This window comes from Barbus barbus, assembly GCF_936440315.1.
Source record: "Barbus barbus genome assembly, chromosome: 2".
In the NCBI taxonomy this organism is placed as follows: domain Eukaryota; kingdom Metazoa; phylum Chordata; class Actinopteri; order Cypriniformes; family Cyprinidae; genus Barbus; species Barbus barbus.
In genome coordinates, this window is record NC_136730.1 from 17,060,865 (window position 1) to 17,083,518 (window position 22,654).

General features: G+C 36.1%; 2 protein-coding genes across 3 annotated transcripts; both read right to left on the reverse strand.

Moving 5' to 3' along the window:
* Position 1: 1 nt before the first annotated feature.
* LOC306884211 (Y+L amino acid transporter 2-like) lies at positions 2-11,221 on the reverse strand. Its single transcript, XM_079439930.1, has 10 exons — positions 11,101-11,221; positions 7,384-7,934; positions 6,358-6,483; positions 5,557-5,701; positions 5,323-5,446; positions 5,147-5,250; positions 4,071-4,167; positions 2,043-2,192; positions 1,291-1,474; positions 2-1,184 (listed from the first exon to the last, which is right to left on the reverse strand). The coding sequence occupies exons 2-10, from the start codon at positions 7,868-7,870 to the stop codon at positions 1,117-1,119; spliced, it is 1,485 nt and encodes a 494-aa protein (XP_079296056.1). The 5' UTR covers positions 7,871-7,934; positions 11,101-11,221; the 3' UTR covers positions 2-1,116.
* A 1,292-nt stretch (positions 11,222-12,513) lies between these two features.
* Positions 12,514-18,376, reverse strand: LOC306882943 (receptor-interacting serine/threonine-protein kinase 2-like). 2 transcript variants are annotated; one of them, XM_079437964.1, is made up of 11 exons: positions 18,109-18,376; positions 17,589-17,742; positions 17,094-17,243; positions 16,845-16,981; positions 16,717-16,766; positions 16,476-16,616; positions 16,311-16,396; positions 15,680-15,748; positions 15,130-15,277; positions 14,856-15,026; positions 12,514-13,625 (listed from the first exon to the last, which is right to left on the reverse strand). In XM_079437964.1, the coding sequence occupies exons 1-11, from the start codon at positions 18,372-18,374 to the stop codon at positions 13,321-13,323; spliced, it is 1,677 nt and encodes a 558-aa protein (XP_079294090.1). In that variant the 5' UTR covers positions 18,375-18,376; the 3' UTR covers positions 12,514-13,320. The 2 variants fall into 2 exon arrangements, with proteins under 2 accessions (XP_079294090.1, XP_079294091.1); XM_079437965.1 differs by lacking the exon at positions 14,856-15,026 and having other exon boundaries at positions 12,524-13,625; positions 18,109-18,332.
* Positions 18,377-22,654: the final 4,278 nt, after the last annotated feature.

A 22,654-nucleotide genomic window follows, 5' to 3' on the forward strand; every position in this document is an offset into this window, starting at 1 on the left:
ATATCATGAATCATTTATTCAAACAGTTCTTGTCTGGTAGAAAAAAAGGTTGTATAGATATTCTTTCAAATAAATTAATAGAAACACTTGTACATGAAGGCAAATAACACTATAGTTTGAAAGCTGTTTTGTGTGTTAATGCTACAAGGTAAACTTTTATCAGAGTGAGCTGTTTAAATCCATCCTGAGATTACTGGGATTCTTACCAGTAACAATGTATTGCTAGTTTGGCTAATGAACATGTAAGGATGATTTTATAAAAACTGGATGATTGAAGAACAATTTTCATGACATTTAGTATTGTAATATGAATTAATTTGGACTTTTTTTTCAGTTTAAAACTAAAATTTAAGTTAACTGAATTCAAAAACAGCTAGAGGTCCGAACAGAGACACTTAAACGTTCCTGGATTGAGTTGACAAATGTTTCCAGCACATCTGATGTCCTCTTCATCCTAACCTCTTCCACAAGCGAACATGTGATGCTTCACTACATGTACAGAAGCATAGCAGCAGATTTCAACGTTCAAATGCATACAATCACCTTCCCTCTAAAAACCAGCTAAGGCATGTGGGCAGTTCTAAAGGATTGACCTCTCCAAATACCATAAGAGAAGACATGTTCGTGTGAAGAAAATCATAAGATGAAAATGAAATCTCTTTCACTTGGATAAATAAACTGATAGACAATTTTAAAACTAGACTCTAAAATAAAATCATGTTAGATTATAAAAAGGGGCACATAAACATATTTTCATTCTTGACCATATTCTTCATAATGGCACACGAATCGCTGCATCCTGTTTATGTCCTCATTTCTCTGAGAGAAATACAGATAGTGTTTGCATCATGAGCTCTCCGGTACCATTATGAACCAGAGCTTCGAAATGGCCTTTGTTTTCATGCTATATGATTCTCAGGGTCATATTTTTAATACTGCAGTCCACTGTGGCCTTAGCAGATCCCTTTTATAGTAAAGAAAAAGAAGAATCCAAAGCAGTGATATTAAGAGTGCATCTGTGTCTTTAAAAGTGTGGAAGATCTTTTTCCTGTTGCTCCAGATATGGTTTCCTCTCCCCGAACCAGTGTGTTTCTGGGTCAAAGGGGTGCAAGTGCTCTAATCATCAGTGTCTAACTCAGTGAGCACACAAAAACAGGTGAACTGGGTGAAACGGGTGATGGCACCTGTGTAAGGAAGACACACGTTAAAAATAATCACTGTCACTCATTTTGGCTGTAAGTCAATTAAAGGACAATATAAAGTTGCATTGCTAAAGGCCGTGGTACTTACATAACAGTTTAGTGATTATGGGTGGGCGCTTGGACTCTGGAAGATAGATACCCAAGAAGTAAACAGGCACTCCGGAGAGGGCAATAGCAATTCCAATGAGTGAGTTGAGTGTGTCAGAATAAAGTGGCACAGCCACCAGGAACACAACACACAAGCAGAAGATGATGGGATACAGCAGACTCAACTGTACATGGAAAACAAGGAAAACAACATTAATTCACACATTTCGTCACAAAATTGCACCTGATATTAGGATGGAAACTCCTGACTAAGTCTGTCATTTCTGTTTCCCTTCTCATTGTCTCAATATTTCAAATTTCTGAATCAGTCCTAACCAGTTATTCAAACATTTGGGGACAGTAACATTTTTCAGTATTTTTGAAAGATGTCTCCTATTGCTCAGCAAGGCTGCACTTATTTGATCAAAAATACAGTAAAAACAGTAATGTTGTGAAATACTATTACAACTTAAAATAACTGAAGAATATATTTTAAATTGTATTTTATTCCTGTGTTTGCTGCTTCATTCGTCAGTCACATGATCCTTCAGAAATCATTCCAGTATGCTGATTTAGGGCTCAAGAAACTATTTTTATGAAAAAAAGTGCTAAATAAAAGAATGAAAACAAACCAAAAAAACTGTGTTGAAGATACACTGTAATGGATCACACATACTTCTACATGTTTTTTTTTTTTTTTCCAAAAGCTATGCAAACATTTTTATTTCATTTGTATAGTCTCTACTTCCCCACCTTCAGTGGTCGGGGCCTGTCTGGCTCTTTCCAGCGAAGGTAGATCTGCCCGGCGATAGATAGGCCAACGAAAAACCAGTAACTGAAGCTGTAATAGTTAATCAGCTGGAAAACATCCTCCACTGTAAGGTAGATCAGGGCCATGGCACACTGCAGACAGAAAGCACAACCTAAGTGACTTGGTCCACTAGATGGAGATAGAAAACCTCAAATGTCCCAGCCTGAGAGACTCTACAATTGCATCTACAGGTCCTTTTCAAAAAATTAGCATTTTGTGATAAAGTTCATTATTTTCTGTAATGTACTGATAAACATTAGACTTTCATATATTTTAGATTCATTACAACACAACTGAAGTAGTTCAAGCCTTTTATTGTTTTAATATTGATGATTTTGGCATACAGCTCATGAAAACCCAAAATTCCTATCTCAAAAAATTAGCATATCATGAAAAGGTTCTCTAAACAAGCTATTAACCTAATCATCTGAATCAACTAATTAACTCTAAACACCTGCAAAAGATTCCTGAGGCTTTTAAAAACTCCCAGCCTGGTTCATTACTCAAAACCGCAATCATGGGTAAGACTGCCGACCTGACTGCTGTCCAGAAGGCCATCATTGACACCCTCAAGCAAGAGGGTAAGACACAGAAAGAAGTTTCTGAACGAATAGGCTGTTCCCAGAGTGCTGTATCAAGGCACCTCAGTGGGAAGTCTGTGGGAAGGAAAAAGTGTGGCAGAAAACGCAGCACAACGAGAAGAGGTGACCGGACCCTGAGGAAGATTGTGGAGAAGGACCGATTCCAGACCTTGGGGGAACTGCGGAAGCAGTGGACTGAGTCTGGAGTAGAAACATCCAGAGCCACCGTGTACAGGCGTGTGCAGGAAATGGGCTACAGGTGCCGCATTCCCCAGGTCAAGCCACTTTTGAACCAGAAACAGCGGCAGAAGCGCCTGACCTGGGCTACAGAGAAGCAGCACTGGACTGTTGCTCAGTGGTCCAAAGTAATTTTTTCGGATGAAAGCAAATTTTGCATGTCATTCGGAAATCAAGGTGCCAGAGTCTGGAGGAAGACTGGGGAGAGGGAAATGCCAAAATGCCTGAAGTCCAGTGTCAAGTACCCACAGTCAGTGATGCTGGTGTTGGTCCACTGTGTTTTATCAAGGGCAGGGTCAATGCAGCTAGCTATCAGGAGATTTTGGAGCACTTCATGCTTCCATCTGCTGAAAAGCTTTATGGAGATGAAGATTTAATTTTTCAGCACCACCTGGCACCTGCTCACTGTGCCAAAACCACTGGTAAATGGTTTACTGACCATGGTATTACTGTGCTCAATTGGCCTGCCAACTCTCCTGACCTGAACCCCATAGAGAATCTGTGGGATATTGTGAAGAGAAAGTTGAGACGCAAGACCCAACACTCTGGATAAGCTTAAGGCCGCTATCGAAGCATCCTGGGCCTCCATAACACCTCAGCAGTGCCACAGGCTGATTGCCTCCATGCCACGCCGCATTGAAGCAGTCATTTCTGCAAAAGGATTCCCGACCAAGTATTGAGTGCATAACTGAACATAATTATTTGAAGGTTGACTTTTTTTGTATTAAAAACACTTTTCTTTTATTGGTCGGATGAAATATGCTAATTTTTTTAATTTTGGGTTTTCATGAGCTGTATGCCAAAATCATCAATAAAACAATAAAAGGCTTGAACTACTTCAGTTGTGTTGTAATGAATCTAAAACATATGAAAGTCTAATGTTTATCAGTACATTACAGAAAATAATGAACTTTATCACAATATGCAAATTTTTTGAAAAGGACCTGTATATCTATAGACTTAAAAGGTAGTACATAAATGAAACTTTAAAAACTTATAAATATATATTTAATATTAGCATAATATTGATATTAGTATAATAGCAGTATATTAATTTACATATTTTAAAGGAAGAAAAAAAGTCACAGTATGTCATATTGATGCTATATGTTATGATGCATGTGGTGTTAATTGTAACTGAAATGTACTTGCATTAAATAGCAGGGCAGGAACTGGTGTGAATCTCTCCACGTGAATCATAGACAAAGCATCTGGAAGATGACCTTCTCGAGCTCCCACGAAGAACAACCTGCAGTAGAAAGAGACTCACTCTTTATTTAAAAGTATAAGTGCACCTAAAAAAAAAAGTTACTTGAAGTAAACTCTAACTGAAATCATATAAAATCAGAATCATATAAAATTTTTATGTTTTTATTTTAGCTAGCTGCCCATTTAGTTTAACTTGGTGTACTAAAAATACTAAAACTGAAATAAAAAAAATAATGTAATCTGCATAGACAAAAAAACTATTACAAAACACAACAAAATTACTAAAACTTTTAAATTAAAATGAAATCGAAAAAATCTCATTTGAAATATAATCTACAATAATATATCAATAATATTAAAATAACACTGCCCCTAATCAAAAGTACTGATAAATCAAACTGATCAAGTACTGATAAATCAAACACAAACAGACGAAAGATACAAAACATTAAGATTGTATGAAAATGAGCTTCTTACTCATATACCTGCACATCCTTGACCTTAAAACAAAATCAACTGTATAAGTACTTAAGCATACATATACATAAAACATCTGAATAAACAAGTCCTATAGATATAAACAGGAATTTAATTGATCAGTGCATCTGAATTCCCATTATCTCTGCATGTCTGTTTTCTCAACACTCCCAAAAATCCTCAGCACTCCACATTATCTTCCACATGGAATAGTGGCGTGAACCCCCACATGGTCATTACCACAAAAGCAGCTCCAGATGGTATGAGCAATTGAGCAGCTCCATATAAAAACCACAGGAGCTGAACTAAGCTTTGTTCCTCCTCCTGGAGTTTAACACCAGTCATTAAGAATAAACTTGAGGAACAAAGCAGAGGTTCAAGTGGAATAATAAAACCATAAAGCCAGTGCAATTGTACAGGGCCGGTTTCAAAACGTATAATACCAACACAGTTCCCAATTGGTCTCTTTAGACAGAAAATGAGGGAAAAAATCTAAAGCTAGTGTTCTGTGATGGTATGTAGAAATCAAGCTTCAGACTGACCTGGATGCAGCAATGATAGAAGCGTTAAGACCTCCGTAACAGGATAAAGCAACCGCAATAGGGATGGTCCAACTCATCACTCCCAAAGTGTGGTCTGCAAACGTCTGTGGGACGATTAGGAAATATTAGCTTTTACACTACAGACATTATGAGAACACAGAAGTCTATTAACTCACCACAGCAACAGCATCACTGGCAAGGATGGCACTCATATCCAGCACAGCATAATAGGCCACGTTTGTTAGGATGTAGATGATTGTAACAATCGGCATGGAGATTGCAATTGAGAGAGGAAGGTTCCTGGGACGTGCATGGACACAGATGTGTTATCTTTTCAGTACCTATTTTTACATACTGTATCTTCACAACAGAAAAAGGAACTGAGGGTCAATTTTGTCTCAAAGTGGTACCTTTCAGGATTCTTAATCTCTTCTGTGACAAAGTTAAGCGTGTCCCAGCCTGAGTACGAGAAAAGAGCCGAGTACAATGCCAAAGCAATATCTCCTGAGTTATGAGAGGAGCCTTTGAACGAATCCTCAAAATTCATTGTAAAACCTGTGTGAGAAACATTACAAAAGTGGCAAAACGATTAACAGCTTTACAAGATCAATATACTGTAAATGTGAATGCATGTTGTCTTATGGTTTTCCTCTTATTGTCTTACATTTACATATTCAACATACTGTGCATACTTTACGTTTGTACATTCTGCTCAGGGACTACAAAAGAAAAATAACCTTTAGGCTAATTCTTGCACATTTACAGTTATGCATATTAGTGTGCACTGTGCATGTTAAATAAACTAATGAAAATAAAATAAAAATAAAGAGCCAGTGAGAGAAACCAATGAGACCAATAAGTAATTCCAAGAATGTATGACTTCCTTTCTTCTGCAGAATACAAAAAGACATTTTGAAGAATTTTGGTAATCACATGATTTTGGTTACCTTTGTATGAATGAAAAAAACAACAAATTTTTTTCTAAATATATTCTTGTCATAATAATAAATTGTCATATAATCGCCATATGAAAAAGTCATATAGATTTGGAGCAACAAGAGAGTGAATAAATGCCAGACTTTTAAGTTTTGTTTGACTATCCCTTTAAACTGATTCCGAACTCATGAGAGATCAACATTTGGCCTGGATGCAAACATGCAAAACATTGTGTAACACTGATTGTGTAGACTCAAATTCATTTTTTTTTTTACCTTGGCACAGTTTCACCATCCCCGTGACAATAATGACGATGAGGGCCAGCACTTTGGCATAAGTGAAGACATCCTGCATCCTGGTACCCCACTTAACATAAGCGGAATTAATAAAGGTCAGCAGGCCTGCAATATCATGACCAGAAAGCATGTTAGCATAAGAATATATGTTGACAAGTACTCTGACAAGTTAAGGCTGGAATACACTACACAGATTTTTGCCCTGATTTGCAGTCTGGACAAGTCAATGCTAGTTGCTAAAAGTCAGAATCAGTCTGCAGATTTTAGGCAGTCAGAGTTGACAGATTTCACAGAAAATCAAGTAGAGTATGGTAAAGCACAGACTCTGATTTTTTAGCTTCAGACTATGATTCCATCGAGTTAAAGAAGATCAAACATGTTTTAATTTATTGTGCATCTTAGCAAGGGCATGTTTCTGCATTAATTTGTCGTTTTCCGGAACGACAAAGTCTGGTAATGTGTGATCCTCAGGATTTTAGCATATGATGCTCAGTTTTTCTCTGGAACCATTTACAAAGTGTATGATGCCTAGTGTTTTAAAACATGCTCTGATTTTAAAAGTGATGCAATGCATTCCAGCCGTGAAGTGAATGACAACAATGGAATGCTGATTGTGTTTTTGACAACAAACAATATCAGTTACTCCCTAAAGACAGCAGTTAAAACTACTAAATTCAATAAATACTTATTAGTGGGGAGTAGTAAAAGTTTGGTTGAGTCATAGCAACGGTAATGTTTAGAGTGGCATGTCTAATGAGGCTGCTGAAGGTATCCAAGTGAAACAGGTATATGAGGAGAGGCACCACAGAACCAGAAGAACGGGCTCCCTGAGCTCAAAAACAAGTTATTCATTAACTACCCCATGACATTTTTAAAGTTAGACCATAATGGATCTCACCAGCTTATCAGATCTCATGGGGAGAAAACAGCAGAGTGAGAAAGACAAGAAAGTTCAAGAATGTGAAAAACAAGGGTGTAGAGCAACAGCATGTACACGCTACTCACAAATACAAGCTGCAGCAATGAACCGAGAAGCAGAATACGGAGGCTCGCAGGTGGGGAAGAGTGGCTGAACCAAGTAGTTGGCAAAAGTTATGGCAATTACGGCCTGGCTTGTTGGTTCGATGATAAGCAGTGATGTCCATAGACGTATAAATGCTATGAAGCCTCCAAACGACTCCAGGATGTAGGCATAGCTGGCGCCAGACTTAGTTATTGTCGTCCCGAGCTCAGCGTAACAGAGAGCACCCACTATTGAAAAGATGCCACCAATGGCCCAGATAACTAGAGACAATCCGTAGGAGGCGCTGTAGATTAGAACACCCTTTGGCGACACAAAAATGCCTGAGCCAATCATGTTCCCCACGATGAGGCTGATGCCGTTCACGAGAGAGATCTCCTTTTTGAGCTGCATGCTCTCTTTGGGTTTTGAAAGAGCTGCCGAACCCTCAGGTTGGCCGTTCAGCTTTCTGGATTCAGCGTCGCTCTCCATTCTGGACACAGGTGGAAGTGGTGCCGCTCAGAGACAGAAAGGGTCCTCGTTGGCCTGATCCAACCTAACAGAGAGCAGAAAAACTAGTTATAGAAATTATATAAGGGACTGGCATGGTAATGTACATGACAATGTGTTTGGTCTTGGCAGAATAGATCTGCTATGCTGCTGCAGTGGAGAAAGTACCGAGACATGCTACTGCCAATACATCCATAACATGCTGCTGTGAGCATGTAAGAAATACTGCTGCTGCACATATAGCACATATGAATAACCGCCATATAGCATACATGAAGCACCCCATAGCAGATCTGTACAGGTGGAGCTGGGGAAGGTGGAGGGTTTCTGAAGCGCGCTGCAACTGCTACAGCAAGTGCTAGCCAAGTATTTGAATGTTGAGCAGCGAGCTCATTGGCTGCTGATACAAAAAAGAACCAATCAGCTGTGCCATGTGATAATGATGTCATTATGTCAGATTGAGTTTGACCTATCGGACTGCACCATCTAGAGTTTCATTCCAGAATTTTGGATTTACCCCAAAATGAAAATTTTGTCATCATTTACTCAACCTCGTGTCATTAGAAATCTGTATGGATTTCTTTCTTTAGTGGAACACAAAAGAAGATATTTTGAAAATTGTCTTGGTGTTTTTTGTCTATACAGTGAAAGTCAATGGGATAGTGTTGTTAAACGAACTAAATTGAAAAATCTTTTCTGGTAACTGAAATAAAGCAAAAATAATTAACACAAAAATATAATTAAAAACCACAAATTAATAATAGAATAAAATATAAACAGTAAACATAAGACTTGTTGCCTAAAACAAGACTAAAAACGTTGAAGTATTAAAATTTTACAATTAACTAAATAGATTTTTTTTAAATAACAAAAATGACAAAATTACTAACTAAAATTAAAATTAAAATATATAAAAAAAATTATTAAAATATATTAGAACATATAGACACACTAAATTATAAAATATATCACTAATTCAAAATATTAAAAAAATACTATATTATTAGTATATAAATAAATTATTACTATAATAACACTACAAATGGGGTCCGGAGTTGTTTGGACCCCACTGACTCTCAGTGTATAGACAAAATATGTTCTTCTAAGAAACATACTTTAAAAAAAAATGTATTTTGTGTTCCACTGAAGAAAGCGAGCCATACAGGTTTGGAACAACATGTGGGCAACTAAATATTTACAGGATATTCGTTTTGGGACTAAATATTTGTGCATGTTTGCAACTGCATGATAACACTGGGGATCATGCAGTTACCCACACATAATTATAAAGTCACATCCGGCCTCCAATGTCTAGTGATGGTGTGAAGTCAGTACAGGACAGCATAAGTACATTACATACGTGCAAACTGCGCTGATGCTAATTGACGAAAAGCTAGTGTGAAGATTGCATCATTAGGATTACGTAAACAAGTATTTCTTTGGTCAAACATTTCATAACCCGTCTCCCAGTCAGAAGCTGAAAATTGAAAATGAAACCTATGCACTTAATCATGAATTCAGTCAGGGTTTCTATATGGGTTTCTAAATTAGGGAAATCACACGTTTCATAGTCCGGGCTTACTGTTTGTTGACCCTCTATAAATGATTAAGCATGACATGTCCATTGCTGCCACCTCTCTTATTGTGGAGAGCTGAAAGCACATTCCTCTGTTTATTTGACTTGAACCACTCACTTTAACATTTAACCTTGTAAAACTCTCATTACGTCTGAATACCAAAAGTCTTGTCTTTCAAACAGAGGGCAGATCATTTTAAATTAATTCATAATATAGCATGCAACTGTTAAACAAGCACTGATTAAATTGTTCCCAAATTCTCCCCAGAGAGCTTTCCTTCCCTGAGGCTTGTTTCCCATCCTAGATGATGTTTCACAAAAACATCTGCACTCATGACACATCAGTATACAGTGGTAAAGGGCAGTCCACTATCGTTGCCTCGGAAACTCAATGACATCATTTTAGTTTTGACTTTGAATGAGATGAGCGACTTTTTTGTGGGAACTTGTCTAGCTTTTGATTGATGCTCTTGGTGTTTTTTACTTATCTTTTTGATACAGACAAACTGATAAAAGTGCAAGAAAACATGTTTAATACATACAGATAAATATTTATATGGAAGTATAAACAATGTAGTGTGTGTTTGAATGTGTGATCTTTTGGAAAGAGAAAAATTAAATGTTTTGGAAAGATGCATTTTCCATGTTGCATCAGCTGAGTGATAACACCCAGTGAACTGACTGTCCTGTTTGTCTGTCCTTAATTAAGGTCCATGACAATGACTGGTTTCATCACACCCTTTTAATATTGTTATTCCTTATTAAGAATTTTAATATGTTAGGCCTTTTTATCATCTTGCACTATTAAAAAAAACTGTTCATTCATATAATTTTCGCTATTATATATTTAGAAATCTATGTCAGCTGTTTGGTAACTAGAAACTAAAGGGGTCTAATAAAAAAAAAGAAACGAAAGGTGATTAAAAAAAAAAAAAAAAAACACGTTAAAACAACCACAACAACTTAGCACCCCGCGATCAAAACAAGTTCATAATTGGCAACCCTCTTTGTCACGACAAGACGCGCAGCAGTCGCGTTAAAGTACAGAAAAAAAGTCGGGTTCTATACAAAATAATAAATGTAGCCTATGACATGTAAGCGGCTGACACAAACATAAATAAATAAGTAAAACAGCACAAGTGTCTGAAACTACACAGAGACTTTAATGCTAAGGTTGTCCCCTCAAGCCTTTCAGCTGTTCAACAAAACAACCCCATCATCAGTCTTGTAGTCTGCCCTGCTCTGTTCTGTGGGTAAGAATTTGGAGCGATGGGCTAATGAACATAGCTCTAATAAATCCATTGTTCTTAAAGTATAGCTGGTATGGATATAGGACTGGAATAAACATCAAGCATTTTGTAATCGATTGGATAATGTGAAGCGACATCCTGTTTTCCTTTCATAGAGCGCAGCAGAATATGAGACTAGATCACTGCGACATTTTAACAGATATATCTGCTTTTTTTCATTCAACATACTGAACACATTCAGTTCATGCATTTATTAGGGAAAAAAGAATAGAATCAATAGAATGGAATTATAACAGGATAGCTGTTCTCGCTGATTTAACACAAGCAGCCCAGTCCTTCTTTTTTCTTCTTTAAACGCATCGTTAAAAACAGAAACATGTCCTTACCTTATAGTGCTCCTTGTTTATCGTCTTCGTCTAACTGGTGACATTAGCAGACAGGGCAGCATCTTTAACTACAGCTAGAAGAATACTGAAGCACGGATGCAAGATGACAAAAAAGTCACGTGACACCGGCTTGTATATTTGCTGTGACGTGGGTTATGGGTGTGTTAGCAATCTCATCCAGGTGTTGCTCTACAGCAAAAAGCGAGCCATTTTAAAGTAGTTTATTCGTTTGTTTGTGTTGAAGTGGTTTCTGATTAACTGCTTCACACCTTCAAAGCCAAGTGATTAGTTTATTAGTGAGGAAAAAGGTTTCGTTAAAGAAAAAGGGATGAAAAGAATAAAAAGCCTAGTGCTTTTTAAAGCCTTTATTATTTTTTCTTATAAAGTTATCCTTATTACTAAATCAACGTAAATATTTAATGGTTATATATAGCTCATATGTAAAAAATATTAGATAAATCTCAACTTGTTTTTGATAAGAAGTTGTAAAAAGTAATATACAGTAATACAGTAAAAAAATACAGTAAAAACCAATACTGTGAAATATTATTACAATTTCATTTATTCCTGTGATTGCAAAGCTGAATTTTCAGCAACCATTTTTCTTCATTCATTCAGAAATCACCGATTTGGTGCTCGAGAAACATTTATTATTATAACTGTTGAAAACTACTTAATATTTTCTAAAATTCTCTTTCAGAATTCTATGGTGAATAGAACATTCAAAAGAGCTGCATTTATTTAAAATAAAAATCTTTAAATATTAGAAGACTTTACTACTGTCACTTGTTTTGACCAATTTAATGCATCCTTGATTAATAAAACTATTATTCTCTTTTAAAATGCAATTTCACTGACCCCAATTTTTGAACAGTACAAGGGAACAAATATTTTAGGTCCTGCAAGTGGTTACCAGTTATTTTAATAACATTTTTACCTTCACTAGTTTATTTTAAATGGGCCTGTATTGTGAAAAAAATAGTGTAATTAAAAATGCAAATCAAATCTTTTTTATTTTTCATAAGCATGTAGCTGTATGTCGTGTTGACAATAATTATAGAATAATTGCTTTAATTATAATGATATTTCTAATAATTATTCTTAAATAAAAAACTGAAAAAGTTCTCTACAATATGTAATACAATATATTCTCTACGCTGCCGAAGACATTTCATCTCTCACATTGCAATGTGAGTAAAGGCCCCTATAGCAAGGACCGTTCATGTCCTTTAAAACTGACCAATGTATAGATCATCCATGCAATTAGACACTCTGTGAGGAGGTATGTGGCATGGTATTGACCTGAGAAATACCAAATACCAAGTTCTCCAAGAAGTGGATCTTACATAAGAGCTCAGGCCAAACGCTGAAGGGACACATACCGTTAAACCGTGGTAAAGACACAACAGTATATATTATATAACATTTATCATTTAATGACATTTCTTATACCATGTTTGTTTTGTCCATACATTTTTATTTTTTTGCTTTATACATTCCATACTACAAACTATACACAGGGAATAAAAAATAATGTCTTGTTGCAAGACACACTACAATCAAAAACTGAGTTTATTGTGCAACATGCACAATTGTAAGTCTAAGATTTAAAAAAGAAAAATGGAAATGTGTAGTACACACAAGATAAATGTGGATATAGTAAGATGAGTCTGTCAAATGATTATGAATAATTAGGTTGTGAACTTCTCAGTCAATAGTTTCAGTATTAACAGCAACTGAGATTGAAAGTTGACAAGCAAGTACTGTTGAGTAAGCATGATTAAGAGAAACAGTCTCATCTTTCCTAAAGGCTCTTTTCAAAATAATTGGTTTCTGTGCTGTTGACTTTTTTTCTCTCCACAAACAAAGGAACGTTATCAAACCTGTATTTGCCTATTCATCAGAACATCATGTTCAAAGGCATTTGACTAATCCCTTCAGTTTGTGAACTGGGAAAGAATGACTTCATCAGTACCCTGTATAATGGGTGTTAATTTGATGAGATTTTTAGACCCAAGATTAAAACTGCATTGCATCATACCCTTCCAGAGAGTCTGACTTCTGTTATACAGCAGTCCAAACAAGAACACACTAACCATCTCAACATATTAATGACACATTACAGTGCCATACAAATCTTATATCAATCTGATATCAATTGTTTCATGTGCAGTTACTGCATTTTGCCTTTGCATAACATTAGCAGCATGTTGGCATAATTTAACCAGCCTGCCACCTATGGGTGGTCTGAGCATTTTCAGTGGATACTAAACCTAAAGTCGTGGCCACCAAGATGGCAACATTTTCACCAAGGCAGGCACAGATATCAAGCAAACAGCGCGTGCGTGTGGTCAAGGTCAGGGCCGCAGTGATGATCTCGTACGTCTCGCGGGTCACAGCCTGTCTGGCCCGCAACACGTCAAGTACATTGTTGAGTCGCCCCTCAGTCATGCAGCGAACAATGGCCTCCCGTTTGTTTTGCAGAAGTTGGCAACAGCTCCTTCCCGCAGACAGTTGACATTTTACTAGAGAAAGAGGAAGGATTAGAGTATATGATGATGATGATGTAACTATAGCGTTAGGAACTAACACAAAGATACTATTTATACCTCATTTTTATACTGTTCTGTTATTATATGTGTGACCAAAGCAAATCAGATCAACCTAGGTTCAGACATTTTACAGCTGTTAATGATCTTCAGATACAAAACAAAGGGATTATAATTAGTTAATAGGTCATTATAAGAAATGCATGATTATATTAATAATAAATTCTACACATTTAGAAATAATGCACATACTTTGCTGATAAGTCAAATATATATTAAATATATACAAAAGTTTGGGGTTTTCTATTCATCGAGGATGCGTTAAATTAATCAAAATTGACAGTGAAGACATTTATAATGTTACAAAAAAAATCTATTTCAAATTCATCAAACAAACTTGAAAAAATTATATCAATTTCCACAAAAATATTAAGCAGGACAACTGTTTTCAACATTGATAATAAAAGGAAATGCTTTTCTTCAGTATATTAGAAAGATCGAGTAATGTCTGCTGAAAATTCAGCTTTGCCATCACAGGAATACATTACATTTTATTTTAAATACAGTCATTTTAAAATGTAATAATATTTTACAATATTGTAGATAACTTTTTAGATTTTGATCAAGTAAATGCCACCTTGGTAAGCAAAACATAAAAAAAATCTTACTGACCACAAACATTTTAATCATAGTCTATTTTTTGAAAAAATTGCCTTGCCCTTTAGCCAGTTACTTCACTAGGACAAAACCTTCTATACTACTAGCATTTAAATGAACAAAACAAGACTAATTCTGAGAAAAACAAAAACCCTCTATGGAGGAAACACACTGGACACAGATAAGGAATGAGTGGGGCAGTCATTCAGGAAGCGAGTAAGCACAGTCCCACAGAACTGCTTACTGCGCACATGTAAAGCCCAACACAAAGAACTGATACATTTGCTGTGTCCAGGTAGTTATGCCAACAGTATGTACACAATATGTACACAAAGCTCCTCCAGATTTATTTAGCTATAATGCATCAGGCAATTGAGACTGTAAGAGAGCAGAGCTCTTCCAGATGGATTAAAGTGCGCAGCAATGGCATTTTTATGTTCTTGGTCCAAACTCATATGTAGGAAATGTGCAGGACAGGAATGGAGAAAATTAGAGGGATTCAAAAAACTTATACTGTTGGGACATTTTGGAGACAGACTAATTTCTCACCCTGGTTGCCAAAGTTGTTTTGTGGGTTACTCTGAAATATCGTTGTGGGGACACATGGGGACCTTAAAGATGTAGAACTCTGTCTCTGGGGAACTCCGGGATGTCCAATAATCTTAGTGAAACCATGATCACTGCAGGAGTTATTGGACTGGACTGAACTTTTGTCAGTATCTATAAAAGCCATGAGCAGGGAAAAACTAAATTATAAGGCAATTTATAGTAATAAAGTGATAAAGTGTATATTCAAAATACTATTAAATGAGAGCTCACTAACCCCTACAACATCCGATCTGAGGACAATCTCTTGTTGCAATTGGCAGAGGCGCCTTTACTTTTGCATTCAGTGAAGACACTGGCAGAGTCTCATTCTGGGGAATCACCTTGGAGTTCCAATTTTTTGTGGTACTTTTGCAATTATTGTCCTGTTGGTGGTAAAAGACAGTCAGCTGTCAGAATCCAAAAGGTTTATGAAGTGTTCAATTTAAAAGTTATTTATTATGCGCACACACACACACACACAATACAGCATCGGACTGAGTTTCTGCTTAATAATACTAACATTATGATATAAAAATTATATAAATATTAATTTTGGGCTAATTTATCAAAAAAACCATGCTTTGTTTACTGTGCTAGACGATCTGACACTTGTCACAGCACTTGTATACTGTAGTTCTCTCGTTGGTCTAATTGTTTCTATTGCTCTCCTCATTTGTAAGTCGCTTTGGATAAAAGCGTCTGCTAAATGATTAAATGTAAATGTAGAGCACTTCAACACAAAATCAAGTAAAACCGGTTCAAAATAAATGCACCAGTTTTCCTACCTCTAGGTTATGTAGCTCAATAGGCAACTCCCAGGATGAGCGCATTTTACAGCTCAGTAGCCTCCTCTCCTGGTGAAACAGACACACACAAATACACAATCAGTCTGCAGTCAAATTCTTCTCATCTGTATTAAAATTAATTTCAATTCATACAGGAAAAAAATCAACATGATGTGGAGTCCACGATCGCTAGTGAAAATGTTTCTACTTTGATATATAGCTATATATTTTTGATTATAAAATGTATAATCAAATATTGATTTGAAAAATGAATAGTATTGGTATTGTCTTCATTTTGCTTTAATGAATGCAGCATTCGAGCTGCATGAACTTCAAAAGTTTGTGTAATACCTGACAACCTAAGAATGATTTGATCCAAAGGGCATCTTGTTCTTCAGTGGAAGAAGGAATATCTGACCTTTTGAACAGTTTAAATAATATCCTTATTGGATTACTGACCAGAAAATCTTAAATGCTTATTTTTCTTCTTAACTTTTACTTTGTTTTAAATGTTTCATTACTATCCAGATTTTAATGAAAGAAATCCTAGATTTGTAGAGTGACTTTGGACTCCACTTAATAAAATAGCCAATACAACTATTATTCAGCTTATTAATCATTAGACAAGTACCTTGCATGTTTTCAGATGAAGTACAGCTTTGGTGAAAGTCTGTGGATCAAACACTTCCAAAGTTGTCCATAGAACAACTGCACAATCTGGATGAGCAAAACATAATTAGTGATTAAGTAATATTAGATAACACCTCTAAGATCCATAAAAAATTCCATAACTAACCCTCAGCTGATGGTCGTTTTTGAGGATCACTGTTCAAGCACCTAATGATGAGCTGGGTGAGGGCATGGCTTTGAGGTGTCATTGGTGGCAGAAGGTCAACCTCCAAACCAAGCTCCAATTTTCTCTGAAGCTGATCAATACCTGTGAGAAAACTATTGTCTTTAGGCAAATGGAAGAATGAAAAATCCTTCTCATTGAATAAGACAATAGGTTACATTGATACCATGAAGAGACAACATACCTTTACATGGACGCTTTCTATTCAACGTTTCCCACAGAAGAACCCCAAAACTAGAAAATCATTAAAACACTCAAATGAACAATTCCACTCTAAAGCACACTCTAAAATGTTGAGATAATGCACCTCACCTATATATGTCAGCCTCTACAGAAGGAACAGCACCTTGTATGACTTCAGGTGACACATAGGCCAGATCTCTGTAACATGGTCCACGGCCATCAGAGGTGCTCAAGTCCATGTTTATCTCTTGACCCCAGTCACACAACTACAAAGCAACACATATATTGAAAGTAAGAAAATTAGTAAAGCAACAGCACAATATAAAAAAAAACATGTTTCTGTTTTAAGGGAATTTTTGGGGCTACGCCTGGCAATACCTTGGCACAGAACTGTTGGTCGAGAAGAATATTAGTGGCTTTCAGGGCTCCATGAGGGAGCGGAATGGCATGGAGATGAGCTAAACCTTTAGAAACGTCCAAAAGGATCCGAAGACAAAGAGCCATTGAAAGCTCTGGGAACATGTCTGTCTAATGAAAGCAAAAAAATATATGTCAATTTCTCCAGTTAAATAAGACTGGTAGAATGCACAGGCAGACATTTTCTGAAAGTAAAAGTTATATTACTGATGACACAATAGCTACTAAAATGCTGATGCATGTATAGGAATGCTATTCATTGGTTGGCACTATTTTTGTGCCTAGGGGATTCTCTTCTCACTGTCAGAAGTCACCACCTTCATCTTCTACAACAATAACACTTCCTGTTTTAGATAACAGACTCATCAGGTGTGTTAACACACCTGCCTTTGACTCATTAAGTCTTTTTTATTATATTTATTGTAGTTGTATATTTTTAACTATGTTTGTGCTTACCTCATGCAGTAGTGAATCTAGAGATCCTTCAGTCATCCAGTCCCACACCAGCCCAACCAGAGAGTGAGTTGTATACACACCCAATGGGACTAAAACTTGCTCAGAACACGCCTGGCCCAGCATTCCTTCTTTCTTTAACCTGTCAACCCATTTACTGATACCACACACACACACACACACACACACACACAAAGCACTTGTTTGTTTTCCATTGTTTGCTTTGGAAATACCCTATACATTGCACAATGTTTGTAGCCTACGTAGATTTTACTCCACAAAACAATATTTAACAGAGCTTACTTTGCTTGTTTATTCATATGACCATTAATTATTACTATTTTTTTATGTTTTATAAGTATTAATTAGTATTTTGCAACTAATCAAAAGGCTATTATTTAGTAAATATTAATTGCATTATATGATCTATACAGGCCTATATGAATATTTACTATGCAAAGCGCAAAAAATAAACGTGCAAAACTGTTAAGTCAGATATACGATGAGTGAAAATGCAGTTTACCTATCCTTGATTAACTTGACAGCCACTTTGCGTCCCGTCCTCCCAAAATGTCCTCGCAAACAAGCACCTACACTCGTTCGGACCAAAACTACATCGCGCAAGTCTTTCTCATCAATCATCTGCAGATGACTGGCCTGAGCCATTCCTCTGGACCCAGTCGATTTCAGCCCTGCTGAGATGCGTCCACACTGCTCGACTAGATTCATTTGCTGTAACGAACAGAAAATGAAAGGAATCATGGGCCCAACCTCATATCTCGTGCTCATGACGCGTCGCTTGTTTATGTCACATCCTATTGGCTGTTGAAGTCACAGAAATCCCCGGCTATTTTTAACAAAGTCGCGCAGTCTTTAAAAACAATTGCAATTTAACTAATAATTGATTCACCTGGGCATGCGAGAGGGTGACACGGTAAGTTTAAGACTGATAGACCGATTAATGTGTGAAATGCAATTCCCATGCACATAAAGAAAAACATAAATCTCAAATATTTGCTAAATGTATGTTGTAAACAGTGAAGCTGAATGAAATATATTTTTGGCAGGAAAATAGATTTTCAATCATAGGCTACAGTAGCCTTGGATAAATGCAAATATGGATGGAACAGCCTAGATCAAAACTATGCTTTAAGATTTTTTATTTTTTATTTTTTTTAACTGGAACATTATAAAATAGATATTCCTTTCAGATTTTTCTTCAAATGTAACATGTGAATGTTGAATTTTTTTGTATTTTATTTTATTTCATTTAATTATTTATGTATGTATGTATTTATGGTTGATATATATGGAGGGTTCAAATTATATCTCAGGAACACATTATTGGACAGTGGGGGAAATAGTATTGTAGTGTCACCCACTAAATCAGGGTCATTTAACATCTTCACAATGAATGTCACTTGTTTTTGAGTATTCATCACTTCCTTTTTTTTTTTTTGCTTATCTCATTTCTCCTGAAAGTAATAACCGCATGAATAACATCATACTGGCCTACCTTTACAAAATAGCTATAAAAGGAAGACAATAAGGCAAGGGAGTGGAAATACACAGTCTACAGATATTAATTATTAACCACTCAGCACACATTTATCCCATTTTTAGTAGCATATACATTGTTCTTGTCTAAACTGCCTCTAGTCATAACGGTATCACATGGCTAAATATGCTGCTTCCACAGTGAGCTCATCAGTGTGACTTCTTCTTCTTGATCTTTCTCAACAATAAAAACAATTTCCTCTTTTTCTCAGATGTCTGCCGAAATTGCAAAAAGAGGTGCCTGCCACACACTTGGGGTTTTCTTTGCAAGGCTAAAGTTTATAATTAAGTCTTACACCATTTGTTGATCCATGTTCAGTGAATGGGAAGTGATATTTCTATCTTACAGAAAAGGGGATGTCCATAGTTACAGAACTTACAATAGAAAGTTGAAGCTTTTGAGTCATTTATTGGTTTAATCACTTTCACGTTCTGTTATCTCAGTCAGAACAAAAAACTATTGTCACTTTACAATTAACTTATTACTGTAACTGTTATATTCTACATTATTGTACATGAGTAAAATGTAAAAAGAGGCATGCATTTAGAATTTCTAGCATTCTAACGATTACGTTGTTGAGCTTTCATAACCTATGATTGACTTTTTATCCAAAAGTGATTACAATGTATCATTACCTGAACAATAGCCTACATTTGATTTGAATGTTTTCTGAAAAATAAAAAAGATGAAAGGCATGAAATTCATTACAAATGCAATCAGTTAACACTTCCATGCTATATGATGGACAATTTCTAGTCTTTTTCCCTTTGTCTATTTCCTATAGTCTTGCCACCAACCCTCACTTATTAAATTGAACAAATAACTTAATTTTATATATAAAAATTGATTCTAATTGCACACTTAGTATTCATCTTCTCTGATACATTTCTTGTGAAGTCATGAGTGTGTGTCAGTGTGTATCCAGTGTGTGTATGTGTGTGTGTAAGTGATTACGCCACTCAAGAGTCAGTAAAACCCCTTTTATGTAACTTTCCACGGAGGAGCTGCAACACAGTGAAGAAGTTATAAACAAGGAGTTTGGGATAAAAATCAAGCTGAACAAAGGGGAACTTTAACGCAATACCCATTATGTTTATATTTTTCCATAGAACATCAAAATGCAATGCAGGGCTCATTCCCAGGCCACAAAGAACATTATTTTAAAAGAACGTTATTTTAGAAAATACAGCATTAAAGAAAATATAGTCTATAAGAACATTTCCAATGCAATCGATGTAGGTGGATAAATAACCAAGACTCAGCAACTTTTGTTGTATTTTATGAATAATTGCCTAATATTTACATTATTGTGTATTGGTTATGTTTATATTGTATGTTGTAATGTCTTAACAAAAGTACCTTAGTGACTTACTTGTTGGAGCAGAACACCATGGCAAATTCCTTGGTAAATGCAACTTATTTGGCCAGTAAAGTGAATTCTAACTGTGATAAATTGTGGTGGAGGTGGCATCATGCTTTGAGGATATTTTATCTGTTAAGGTGTTAATCAGTTAACTCATGAAGATAAATAATGGATGGATACAGATAGTTCCTGCTGGAAATATGCTGAAGTCCACAAGAGCACTGGGACTTGGATGATGGTTCATCTTCCAAATCAACAATGACTTGGATGATGGTTCATCTTCCAAATCAACAATGACCTGGAACATGCATCAAAAACCACAGCAAAGCCCAGACTCAAATCCCAGTGGGTATCTGTGAAATGAATAAAAAACATTGCTTTCACATAGAATCCCTATCCGATTCAAATTTGGGGATATTTGCGTAGAAGAACAGACAAAATTCCAGTAGCAAGACTGATCGAGACTCGCGCTGTTCCGGCCAGACGTGGTCCTGAGACTGCAGATCCACACACCTGCCACTCTCACCTCAATGATCATTTATAATATTCAGATTTTATAGGTTACAGTTCTAAGTGGTTTATAGCGGTAAAGCAGTTATTATACAAAGGCAAGGCAGACATATCCACATATTTCCACATGCAAAAGTGCATATACATATCAACCAGTAGAGTGAGAGGTATTTGTTGCCTGTGCCAATATTTGATCATTTTCCAGAAACTGTATAAACAAATGCCAAATTGTATGGTAGTCTTTTAGTTTGCCCTTTATACTGTAGATTATTCTTTCCAAAACAATATAATGTGCCAGATCTTTCTACCAATGGTCATTGGATGGACCATATGTTCTTCCAGTAGAATGCTACCAAACGTCTTGCAATAACTAGACAAATGTCAATCATTTTAGTGTGATAACCTGCAGGAAATGAACCCAATGCACACATTTCAGGGGTAACTGGAATTGGTTTTGAAATAATTGAGGAAATTAGTTATTGCTCTTTGCCAGAATGTCTTGATCACCTCACATTCCCAGATACAGTGAAAGAATATATGTCTGGGATGTTTGGGTTAAGCTGACTTATTTTTTCAGGTGTGACTTAAGTATGCATTACCCGGTTGTATTGGATCAGTTCAAATGTTAATTGATAAATTATGGGCTTTAACACATATCTGGCTCCATTCTAAATTTGAAAGGTCAATATTGCAAATCTATACCCCAAGCAACTCTCAATTCTGATGATTCTTTAGAGCTGTTAGCATATTTGTAATAAAACAATGAAATTTGATTTGTACTAAGATCCCCAGAAAACATAAGCTTTTCTAGTTCTGTTTGTAGAGGTCTAGATAGTGAAGAGTTTTGCTTGACATTGATATAGTTGCAAATTTGTAAGTAGGCCTATTTAAAAGTGTGTCACTGGGATTCCAAATTTTCTGTTAAGGTCTTTAAAGGACATCAATGTATCTCCCTCAAATAAGTTCCCAATAGCCTACCTTTAATACCCAGCCAGACTCATTTTCGCTGGTCTGAAGTCCCTGTTTCCCCAAATAGGGGAAAAGTAGGAAAGATTTGGGACCTCTCCCAGTGTAGCCTACTCTAAGCAACATTTCATAACATTAAGGCATCTTTTTTTAAATTCTTATACAAATCTGAGGACAAATACAGGTCCATATCTTTTACGATTGTTGATTCTACCCTGGGTAATGTGGCTGTGAGGAACACCAATAGGTGAGTTAGCCAGGGCAGGAAATTCATTATTTCTGTTGTTTATGGTAGAGTGGGGAAAGCCCCCAACCCCACTGTTGTCCCCAAAATAACAACTAGCTAAAGTCACGATACATTTTGTTGTAACTATGGACTATGTTGACAAGAGTGATGTAGAACTATTCACGAAGCTTACATTGGTGATGGATCAGAGAGAAAACGGATTTCACAGCAGGTGTTCTAGTTTCCAGCAGTAAGAAAGCTTGTTTTGTAGAACATCACAGTTACATGATATGAGAATAGTGAGGCCTGTAGAAAGGGAAAAACTGTTATTTAAGAGAAATATAATTATATTTTCAGAACCTTGGGCAAAACGCTCCCTTCATTTTTTTTGTTGTTGTTGTTAAAAATCTAATAACATGAAAACATTGTTACTAAAAGAATGGTAA

Bases quoted from the DNA above. Each gene is read 5' to 3' on its own strand.
- LOC306882943 (XM_079437964.1), bottom strand. From the start codon at position 18,374: ATGAGCACGAGATATGAGGTTGGGCCCATGATTCCTTTCATTTTCTGT. The intron at 17,244-17,588 runs GTAAGCACAAAC...TGCTTTCATTAG, and splicing joins TAGATTCACTACTGCATGAG to ACAGACATGTTCCCAGAGCT. The intron at 15,278-15,679 runs GTAGGAAAACTG...TACCACCAACAG, and splicing joins TTGAGCTACATAACCTAGAG to GACAATAATTGCAAAAGTAC.
- LOC306884211 (XM_079439930.1), bottom strand. From the start codon at position 7,870: ATGGAGAGCGACGCTGAATCCAGAAAGCTGAACGGCCAACCTGAGGGT. The intron at 5,702-6,357 runs GTAAAAAAAAAA...TTTCTCACACAG, and splicing joins GATGGTGAAACTGTGCCAAG to GTTTTACAATGAATTTTGAG. The intron at 4,168-5,146 runs GTCAGTCTGAAG...TTTCTACTGCAG, and splicing joins TCTATCATTGCTGCATCCAG to GTTGTTCTTCGTGGGAGCTC.